The following is a 12019-nucleotide window of genomic DNA, read 5'->3' on the forward strand; positions in this document are numbered from 1 at the left end:
AATTTGTTTTTAAGAAAATGTGGTTTAAAAATACAGATTACTACATATTAACATTAATTATTGTATTCTATCTGTCTGATAATTTTGTATTGTCAAAAGTTATTGGCCTGACGCATTCTAATAGAAAAAATAAATTAATGTAACACATTTTACAGCGATGACTTTATGCAAGATGATTAGAAATAGGTGTATAAGCTTTTTGTCGACAAATGAGATATACATTCACCCCTTTAAAGTTTTTACATCAATAACGATCACTCTGTATATTCGTAAGTAAGGCGATTCTTGGCTGTCCGGGCTTCATTTTACTAGACGCTATTGAACCCAGCAACATTGTCTTAATAAACAGCTTTGTAAAAATTTACTTACCTTTGAAATCGTATGAGCAGATCGCAGCTGGGACTGACTGTATCATGTCCTTTGGGATCGTCTGTCTTGCTTGTATCGCCATTGATAATTGCATTAATATGCATTTGTGTTTGGCATGTGGTGTTTCGAATGAGATGCTTAACCTGGGAAATAAAATTTATAGTCATCATCATTGACAGTATTAAAGTCCTAAGACATTCACTGCTGGACGTTATAATAATAATGGTAACGCTTTATTTCATTCCATACAAAATTCCAATATATGTCGTTTAATTAACATTAATTGACTCTTTAGTAAATTATTAAAAAAAAAACATTATTAAGTCTACGCCGGATAGTTTGAGAAATAAATATTCAACTAATTAATATTATTAATAACTCCCACAGTAAACTAAAATTCAGTACTACACCATTTAAAAGTATTAATTACCACAACATTTAAAAGTATTAATTAAATCACATGGTATTAAGGCATTTCGGTGGTACTCCAACTTTGACAGCTTCTTACTACATAGCTCCGACCTGGAAAATAACTCTACAAGCTACTACCAACTACTAGCTACTTATTTAATGTATAACAGTTAATCTACTTTTACTTTTTACTATCTTTGTTACATAGTGTGTGTAATATTTATTAAAAGATGTTTTATTTTAGAGTTTCTTCCTGCTTTTTCTCTACAACTATAACATCTCGCGAAGCAAAATAAAAAAAAGTAGATAAATAGTTGACGATCAATAAGAGTTCTGTCAAAGGTTCCTATGTTGAATAAAATGTTTTTTCTTAATCTTTAATAATATTTCGTTTACATAACATACCAAGTGCATCAGAGGCACAGACGCACCATTTTCTGACGAAGTCGCGTTATCAATCTGATATTCTTCTGTGCAACCACCTAAAAAGCCACCATGGTTAACTAATATGGTAAATTTATTAATGAAATTACTATATATACACACATATAAGGGGAACCGGAAAGTAATGTCGTTTCTATCGACATATTTTACAGAAAAACCGATTGACTTTTACCGCTCCGCCATTGAATATTTGTGTACTAGATGGCAAAAGGTTGTTGAAACGAAGGTGAGTATATTGTTGATTACAAATAAAAACTTGTTGAAAATATAGTCGTGTGTACTTATAAAAAAAGCGATAATTTTCGGTCCCCCATGTAAACACACATACATATACATGTGTATATGTGTGTGTATATATATATATATATATATATATAAAATACAAATAATTACATTACCTTGTGCATGATCAACATTGTCAGCGTTAATACTAGATTGAGGTGCACATTGTCCTGTCACTATATCTACTTGGTCATATTCACTGTAAAGAAGTAAAGAACAGGGTAAATTTTACAATGATGGTTTAAATAATTAAAAAAAAAACACGAAGGCCTGTTGTACACACGTTTTCCGCAAATTTGATGGTTAATTCGTAGTATGTAAGTTTGGTCATGACTAAGGGATTTCACAGGCGCCACGGTCGCAAACGCCGTGTCTGAATTTTCTATATACATCGTGTGCAAGAATTTTTTTTCTTGTAAGGATTTATGGTAACTTTGTTTGTAACTTAGTGCCGAAAAATTCCAACAGAGCGACACTTCGCCGTTGTCTCGGCCGACACTTTTACAGAACCATGTATAGGCTGGTTCCTCAAACGTACCGATAATACGATGTAAGGTGTATTTATTAATTTAACCGTGAGCATTAAACACTACGTGCTTATGAAGACCAGCTCGCCGCGGTTCGTCCGTGGTACCATGCTGAATAACACGAATACACACAAACATACACACACATACACATACAAGGATACCATTCCTTTAGAAACATTCGAGAAATATTTTCATGTGTGTGTTTAATATTAATATAGTTTTCTTGTTATTTTGTCTTTGTGTTTTATGTATTCATATGTTAAATTACTGTCATAATTGTGTGCAATAAATATATATCATTATTAATATTATTAAAAGGTGCCGTGGACAACAGGCCATAGGTAAAAAAGTTGAATTCAGTAGACATACTCGTCAAGTTGCAAATGATTGTAGGTGTCGGTGGAATGAACTTGCAAGGCGTTTTTCAGGGCATCCCTTAAACCGCCGCCTCCGAGAAGTGACCAAACAAGCAGCTCTGTCATGAATCTAGCGCCAGCGCTCGCCGGAGAAGTACCTGTTGATTACGATGTTAAAAGCTTAATTTTCAAGATAGCGTGGAATAGGTCGTGGTTGAATATCGGCCAGGCTACACAGGCTATGGGTTAATTTAAAACAAGGTAATGCTGTATGTATGGTAGGATTTGAACTGTGCTATTATAAGCTTTTACATACCATCGCTTTAGACTGCTAACAACTTATGAGATTAAGATTAAAGCAAGAAGTTGGGTGGAATTTTGCCAGAATTAATCAATAGAAGGGGTGTGGGTATTTTGGTCATTATTATAACGCTTAACCACACATATCTACATTTAGCCACTCAGCAAAAATTAAGAGTCTTCAAATTTTTACTTATTTTGATCTCTTCAGAATTCTTTACATATATGCCATTTTAACACCAAGAGAATTAACTACTAAAATAGAAGCTCCAAAATTTCAACAAAGGCATCATGTCACTTCTTAAAAAATGGAAAAAAGTCATCCAACATATTAGTATATACTATATACTAATATGATGGACTTTTTACTTATTAGTATATACTATAGTTCAATTTAAATAAATTTTAAAATTATGTCGAATGTTGTTATAAAACACAAAGGAACTTTTTCCCGACCCTTTACAATATTACTTATAAATAGTTAAAATTTGCCAAGAAAAGGAAAATTTACTGTATCTGTACCAAAATATGACAAACCTTATACTCTTTATATGTTTTTGTACAAGTGATGAATTTGTAATTTATTTTAGTATTCATTAATACAAAAAAATATTTACATATTTTTCAAAACACAATACTCACAAAATTTTCAACATTAAAAAGTTTACAAAAAAGAAAAGAAATATTAAATTCAAATTAACATAAAAAAATCTCTATTCAACATATAGATTACATGTCTTGTTTACGTCAAATTGGGTCTAACACCTGTTCAAATGAAATTCCTTAGACCTGAGATAAACAGGTAAATGAAAGTCAATGCGACTTTGTATTATTTAACAATAACAAATTACATATTTAATAAGTTTTGAAATAGCCTGGTGGCGAACACATAATTCCTAAAGTGTATAGCACACCTTTATGAAAGTCATTCACAATGGAGTAACGCTTACCGCACAAATATACTTGGAGAGTTTTTTTTAAATCTAGCAATGAAAAAGTTCTCAACATTTTCTGGGATCCTATACATAGTACATATATAGTACAAATAATTTGTTTGTGTATCTAAGATTTACAGTGTATTTATTAATCAACATGAAAACAAATAGTAAGAAGAGAAAGGGTTGTAACGTTTTGTCATTCTTTTTTTTTTCGATACCAGAGAGTGTCTAACCTAAGATCTTTTTTAAGATAGCGAAGGTCGAGCATTACTCTAACCGCTTTACTATTATTGCACAAGATTAGGCTGTTAATTTGTTTCATTAATGAGCGTGAGGTGAAAGGTACCGTGTGGCAACAAAGCGATGAGGTGTTGTGCTCGCTGCTGCGGCGTGGGCAGGAGGAGAGGCCAGGCCGCTGCGAGCGTGCGTCTCGCCGCTGCAGCCGCTCCTGCACCCGCCCGACCCTCAGCAAGTGCCACCAGCGCCGTATGTACCCCGTTGCACCACGTGCGCTGTTCCGATCCACTACTTCCCTCCGAATCCGTGCCTTTCGAACATTGCCATGCGTGTACCTAAAAATTAGTCATTTAAAATTGCCTTATCCACAAAAACAATTTTATTATTATACAAAAGTAAACTAGATAATAAATTATAAATGATTTAATTATTCTACCGACGAAACTGATAAAAGGCAGTTCGTGTTTGGCATTTACAAACTTACCAGGTTTGGGGACGACAGCGCGCTAAAGGCATTTAGCTTAGACTGTTTTGAAGTAACTAACCTTTACGGTTACTTTGTGGATCTATATTTAAGCTACTATTTAAAACTTACTGTTTTAAAAATATAACCAATTTTGAATATTTACATTATATATAAAAAAAATAGTAAACAATAGTTAACCTAGTAGTTATCTTATGGTGTGTGAGACTGCTACCCAGTGAAACCTCCAACGTATTGGTCCTCGTTATTTGGAGCAGCGCTAGGATTGTCAAAGGAACGCATGTGTCATGGTATGTCCTGGTGGCAAGGTAGATTTCGCCTAGCACCCAAGATTTGCTATAAGCAACACATATTCCTAACCATTACTTACTTGCAATCTCAATAAATTGAGACACGATATAGCCAAACACTCGTTTTCTTTTAATGTAGTTGTGGTACTTTGTTCAACAGCAATTCTTAGCAGTCTCTCTAAATACCTGCAATTAGATATTAACATTTGAAAAGTATGAAACAACGCCACTCTATGAAATGTAATAAAAACTCTTTAAAATTATTTATAAAAAAAACCGTCGATTATTGTGGGCTCTTTGGAATCTTCGAAACTTAAAATTGAAGCATGGCGTTATAGAGAAGCTAAATCTATTACCTTTTTCTATGAGATTTAATACTTCTAGCATTTTTGTCAAATCCTGCAAAAGCAGTCACTGTAAAGGATGATAAGTGGATATAAAACGAATATTTATTGTAATACATAAAAATACAGCTTTAGTATATAATTATGTATTTACATGCTTTATAGAATACAAATAAACTCGGAGGTTACTTAAAATAAAGATTATTGACTGCATACTAAGCAAGATTTTTTTTAGAAATTATGGAAGCGACTTCACTGCTCCTTGACAAGTACTAATATTTACTAACAAATATTTCGAAATAATTGAGCACAAGCAGGCGTAGTTTGCAGTCTCACTTGCACAAGTAGGTATATTTGTCAATATTATAAGCCCATCTACAGAATGCTTAACCAAAGTGCTTTCATAGTAAGACAGCCCTTTAACATTTATTTATTTGGTATCCTAATTAAGCTTAAAGACAAATTTCGCATATTTAGACTAGGAATATTATAAAATGAGATTAGTTAACTAATAACAAGCTTACAACAACAAATGTGTGATCTATTTGTAATAAAATTATGTTGCTTACTTAAATGTGTTTTCGGATAAGTCAATAACAAAAGGCATTGACGACGGCAAATCTCTTGGCGTTTCTTCACTCCATGCAAATATTTGTGTAGGTCCACTGGAAACACCTGTAGTTATTTCATATATATTTAAATGGAAGAATTGTTTTGTAGTGTGTTGTTTTGTAGGAGTATTGGTATAAAATAAATTTTATAGGAAAAGTAGTAATATCCTCTTCATATAATTGAAGAAATAGTCAAGCTGAGTATATCTTACACAATCTATAATATGAGAACTAGAGATCCTGTAAGAGAAAGATTTTGCGAAGAAAAAAATTATGATGGTGAAAGATTTTTTAACTGATCACAAAGCTTGGATTTAAATGAAGATATTGTTAAAGTATACCAAAATAGTTTTTTCGAGTTTTTTGTGGATCTTTCAAGTCAGGGTGCGTTTGGAACCCTACTAGGTTTAATTTGAAAAATGTTCTTAGTGAGGAGCTTATACAGGTTTTCTGATATTCTTGTCATGTGACACAAGTGGTTGCTGTAAATTATCTTATGCCAATAAAAAAGTAAAAATGACAAAGTTGCTTAGTATAGTATTAAAAACAGAACATACCATGCACTTTAAAAGAGGAATTGAAAACTTGTAAGAGTTGTGGAACTGGTTTTGAAATTTGTGCTCGATCATGGGTGCCCCACGCGTAGAGTGCACCTTCCGATGTTAATGCAATCCCATGAGATTCGCCTAAAGATAAGTCTATTACTTTCACACCTGCAACAATTTTTTAAACACCATTATTATTACATAATATACATAAATTGGTTTAATGCTGCTTTTTTGGCAATCCTGTAGTTGCATGTGAAAAGCTACAAAATATTTTAGACCATACTTCAGACAAGCTTCAAAAAGGGCGCATTCGAGTGCCCAGAAGCTCGATCACATAACTTTCATATTAATGGAAGACCCTCCGTTTGGAAAATAATATATTGTCACGAAGTGAATGCGTGAAATACGTCAGTTTTCTCATGAACAGATGCATGCATAAAAGCTAACGGAGATCAAATAAACCATAAATTCAAAAGTTTGTATTGGCTGATAAGTACAAACCACATACCAGGGGTAGCCAAGCTCATTAATAGTGTGAGCCATTTTTCGACTCATTTGAAATTTTTTGTTAGTCGCTATTGAGTATGCATTTATAACACGCAAAAGAATGTTTTTTCTATTAAAAATATATTTGTAGAAAATTATGACATGACTCGAGATGCCGGTTAATTAATTATGATCGGTGTTTGAATTTCGCTAATTTTGTGGTGGAATAATAATAATTTGTTTCGATTTCTCAGGTGCTGACAAAGGTTATATAAATTTAAATATTGAAATAATAAGACAATCAATGGGAGTTAAAAATAATCGTTCAAAGAGCAGCATGTGACTCGTGAGCCGCAGTTTGTGAGGCATAGCTCTCTATTAAAACCCATGTGTGCATATAAACCCATCTCACTACAATTTTGCGACTAATTGCAGATATCATAACAAAAAGAAATATATGTTATATAAATACCTTGTAGAGCTTCCAATAATTTTGGAACCTTAATTGTGTCCAGGGTGCCATGACCGAGACGATATCCATCGCCTTTGCCCCACGTGTATACCTGGCCGCTGTAATAAATTTCAACTGGTTCAAAAAATATTCTTTTCTTTGCGACCTTTAATTTATTTATTTTTAAATAGTAAAAGTATTTTTTTGGCTAAAGAAAGAATAAAATAGTTGCCATTTTAAGAGCTGCCAATCAGTTCTTAGAGTAATTAAAAGATTTATATTCGTTGTTTTGTAAATCGTTATAATTTTAACAATATATTTTAACAGTAACAATGTTTTTCTTAAATAAACCTAAAGCTAAACTATAGTCCGTAAAGTTTGTGATGATACTTTTTAAATATAGGAATTTGGTCATTATCTAAATTACTTTTTTTTGTAATCTCGATAATGGTAGAAATATTATGATGATGAGTTATAGAGTTTATAGCAGGTAAATAACGGAGACTGGCGATCGTACGTCGCAGGTTCGATTCCTTTGATACAAAGTTATGTAATTCACTTACCACTGCCCACAAACAAGTTTCCAAAAGATGGGCAGTACCATACTACACTGCTATTACATACCACACTGCCATTATATACCACACTGCTATCGCGAACCCGCCTGCCAAGTGAGGCGATTATGGCATATCTCCAATAGATATCTTCGGGGAAGGTTAAAAAACTAACTTTAATCTTATTTCTCATTCATTATTTACAGTTCATAATGTGTTGTATGTCTATGAAAGTGGTACCACATTTGCATGTAAACAAACCTTTTCTTGTTTGTTTATCATACCTGTCAGTAAGAGCAGCATGCCAATGTTCTCCGGTATAAACTCGCGTAACCCTAAACACTGACAAAGAGGACAACGCGCGAGGAGCTCCACCTTCGTTTTCCCCAAACACTTGCACCGCACCTTCCAACGTACAGCATAAAGTTTGACTCTCACCCCAACCTTTACAAAAAAGCATATTTCAGATATTATAAAATTTGGAACGAAAAATCTTTTATTTTAAGTAGGCATTTTTAAACACACACTTTTAAATCGACAATTATTATAACATTATAAATAGTAAGCTCGGTACGAGTCCACTCAGAAGAGACTAACAGAAACTTAACTTTCTTTCTAAATAAAATTTAAGAATGTTTTATGTATTTGTTACATATATGTATTGTTTTGTTTGTAATACGAGTAAGTATTTGTTGTTGTGTATTTTATGTATTCACTTACTTCACCAACCTTATTGGAAATCTATGAGAATGGCTTTTAATGATGATGATAATGATAATGATCAAAACATACTGAAAATCGCACGATGAATAAAATTTGTGCATAATATTGTCATTTCAACCACCATTTTAAATTCAGATAACTTAATGATAATAAACACAATTATTAAATCTAATTGCCTGTTAAAAAATTATTTGACAACTGATTAAATGTCTTACCTAAAGCAACGTCAATAATACGTTCGATGTTATGCGCGTTGAAAGACACCGGCTGGGGGGTGAGACAGTTCTCTATAGTGCCGTGTCCGAGACGGCCGTGTGCGCCGCGGCCCCACGTGTATAATGCACCTCGCGAAGTGATCACAGCACTGTTAAAATTTGTATTTAGAACACAAAGAAAATATTACAATGATTCATTAGAACATTCTGATATTAGAGTAACTATATTATAACTAAAAAATTAGTTACAGGTCGCACATTCATTGGACATGATTAATTGATAGAATCTCAAAAAGCGTAAATTAAGAGAAATTATTTTACAGAAAACAATAGCAAATGATTATAAAGACATGGTCAAACGCGTATACCACTCCTTGACTATTTGCACAAAGGAGAGAGTCCGTTCAGGTATATGCTCTTTATGTCCTCGGCCCAAATCTCGACGCGCTTTCTTAAGATTCCATTTGTACCAATAATGACTTATGGCATTGAAACTTTTGTCTTTTTCTCTGGGCCTCATAGGCAAGTTCACAGTCGCTTAAAAGCAATGAGGAGTGCAAGTCAAAAGGAGTCTACTATAGCATTGTCTTTAAAAATGAATCACGAATGAAATGTGTAGACGAACGCAAGTAATCAACATAGCGCAGCGGATTTGCAAGTTGATGTGGCGGTGGGCAAGACACATAACGCGCAGAACATATGGCAATGGGGGCCTTAAAGTTAAAGTTAAGACCACGGATTGTTAAGGGCAGTGGATATCCACCAGCAAATTCAAAATGCTTTATGAAGACCGCTTCCAGCTTGTCCTATTGGAATTCTATATAGTGAACGTCTGTGTCACCCAGTGGACGTCAAATGGTTTACACAATGATGATGATTTAATAATATTCATACCTGCAGGCTGGACCAGCAGCTACTCGAACAACTTCGTGGTGCGCCAAGTGGTGTATAGCAGCAGGTGTATCTCGGGGAGCCGTGTCACCATGTCCCAGTCGTCCGTCCTCCCCCACACCCCATGACCACGCACCCCCACACGACGAACAGCACAAAAAGTGACGACCCGCTGAATGGCTAGCTACTTGAGTGATCGTTTTACTTTCCAACCCTGCAAGTATTACAAAGCATAATTTATAGCACAAATATATGACAAAGAAATAAGAATGCATATTCAATAGGATACTCTTTACTGCTAAACTACAACTTAGAAATGCTCGGAGACCTGAAGGTCGAGAGTAAAAGACCGCGAGGATTGATGGTACAGAGAGAGATGTACTACCCAGTTTCGTCGAGCATATATCTAAGACATTGTACAGCAGTTTAGGTAGCACTAAAGCATTCTATAATAGATAAATATATCTTCGTAGTCATTTTAAGGTACAGAAACTAATAATTAAGACCTATGAATAACTACATACATTACGACACATTTTTGTCTAACATTTTTATAATTGATACCTATTTTAAGTAGCCCTGCAAATTTTAATTATATACTCAGGATTTTAAAATTACTTTTAAGGGAAAATTAAAAATTGTCAATAATTTCATCATAAACGATTATAATCGAACCGGTAGATGTGGCCTAGGTAGGACTCCTAGTAGGTGGTCTAACGACATAGTTAGCGTTGATGGAAGTCACTGGATGCAGGCAGCATAGGACCGGACATTGTGGAAACCTTTGCAAGAGACCCATGCAGTGTGAATCTTTGGGTTGAAAAGAATAATAAAAAGAAGAAAAAAACCAAATCCAGCTATTACATACCAGGAACTAAATGTGGAATTAAAGTGTCGTAGGGCAATGTATAGACCGCACCATCATGAGTTAATAGAAGCGCCAATTTTTCAGCACATGCAATCTGTTGTATTCTTAAACTGTCTAATTGGAGAGGGCCGACGCCGATAGAAACTACTTCTTGTGCTGATTCTGTACACTGTAATAACAGATTTTTTTTTTCTTAACACAACTAAAATAAAATATATAAAAATTTGAATCCCATTGTTGAAAAAAATACTAGTATAAAAATATAAAAGATGGAACTTACAGTTACGAATCCCTTCATTGGTGGCAGCAAGGGAGCACCAAGTCTGTCCAAGTGACAGAGCAAAGCAATACCAGCCTTCCGCACTTCCATAAGCCCATCACCGCTTGGTACTGTTAGTTCACTGTAACATAAAATGTCTTAAATAAGGATAATAAAAATAATAACCAATTAATTAAATCTGGAATTGTCTACGAAATATAAATTATGATAAACAGTTTGTGTGCATGTTTGCAATCAGTATATCTTAGTTAGACACTACACAAGAAATCTGTCCCCTTACAAATCATAAATTTTCACTGGTTTAAAGTTATATAATCTTTTTTTAAGTAGGTATTTGCAAGTAATTTTGAATCATCAATTATTTTAACAATGTAAGTTGTAAGCTACCACTAGCTTCGAATGTTGATTTGCTGAAAATAAAAATTCAAAAGTTTCTCTTTTTAAATGAAATTTAACAATGAAAGTTTAAAACATTCTCACAGAAATATATAATTTACTTTAAAACTTTTTATTTTTAATATTAAAATTAAATAATATTTAATATTATTAGTTATTTATATATTTAACTATTGTTTGAAATGTATATCATACATACTTCAAATATATCTCAGAATGATTAAATTCGTTGGCTGGTTCATTGTTAACAATTGGTTTTGGAGCCGCTACTTTCGCCATGCGTCTTAGAAACGGTCCGAGAGGTGCAGTACATTCTTCCAAAATTATTCTGAAATTAAATATAAAAGTAATTACAGAAAATGTTATGGTTAAAGTCTCGTGTTAAAAATAATTAGGAGCTATGTAACATATTTCACAGTAGCTATAAAGCGTAAATACCTATTATCAGGCTGTCGCTTCTGTCTTGGGGGCAGAGTGACAAGGACATCAGCGGCTTTAAGAATTGCAGGCAGCTCTGCTCTTCTAGCACACAATTCAACCCACACACAAAGTGATGTACGCCAGTCACCCATTGGAACATTACATCCAACTTCTCTGTTGAAAATATGTAATAAATATAATTTTTTAAACACCATATTATTATTGTCACATCTATATCTATTTTTAGCTCCTTTTGCAAATCTTTCTACAGAAGTTTTCATTACACAATCAATAAAATTTCTCTCCTAGTTACAAACCATTAGGGAGTTTACTCAAAGGAAAATTAAGAAAGAGTAAATTTTTGTATCTTTGAATGACTTACTTTTATAAAAAAAAAACAGATTTTTATGGCAACATGCTATTTTTTGCAGGATCCACTTTCATAGAATGTATAAAATATATACAAACATTCACAGGATTAAACTGACTGCTGTATGGTAGAGGAAGATGTAGGGAATGGTAGTTTGTATGTTACTTAATGGCTAAAACACAACATACATACTACTAGGTCAGTAAACTAATGGTTCCATC

General features: G+C 33.5%; 1 protein-coding gene across 1 annotated transcript in view; it reads right to left on the reverse strand.

The window, feature by feature from the left end:
• HERC2 (E3 ubiquitin-protein ligase HERC2) overlaps positions 1–12019 on the reverse strand; it is a 60632-nt gene that overhangs the window by 46600 nt on the left and 2013 nt on the right. The window contains exons 6-21 of the mRNA XM_068772639.1: positions 11447–11602; positions 11208–11336; positions 10613–10733; positions 10333–10501; positions 9468–9678; positions 8574–8722; positions 7920–8079; positions 7103–7200; positions 6154–6309; positions 5555–5660; positions 4722–4827; positions 3973–4202; positions 2406–2546; positions 1623–1705; positions 1186–1262; positions 370–512 (exon numbers count right to left, since the gene is read on the reverse strand). Coding sequence (XP_068628740.1) covers positions 370–512; positions 1186–1262; positions 1623–1705; positions 2406–2546; positions 3973–4202; positions 4722–4827; positions 5555–5660; positions 6154–6309; positions 7103–7200; positions 7920–8079; positions 8574–8722; positions 9468–9678; positions 10333–10501; positions 10613–10733; positions 11208–11336; positions 11447–11602 — 2235 coding nt within the window. The remainder of the gene's footprint in view (positions 1–369; positions 513–1185; positions 1263–1622; positions 1706–2405; positions 2547–3972; positions 4203–4721; positions 4828–5554; positions 5661–6153; positions 6310–7102; positions 7201–7919; positions 8080–8573; positions 8723–9467; positions 9679–10332; positions 10502–10612; positions 10734–11207; positions 11337–11446; positions 11603–12019) is intronic.

Source organism: Battus philenor, unplaced genomic scaffold (genome assembly GCF_028537555.1).
Source record: "Battus philenor isolate CCGP_79_NKW_IND1 unplaced genomic scaffold, ilBatPhil1.0.hap1 SCAF_5, whole genome shotgun sequence".
NCBI lineage: Eukaryota > Metazoa > Arthropoda > Insecta > Lepidoptera > Papilionidae > Battus > Battus philenor.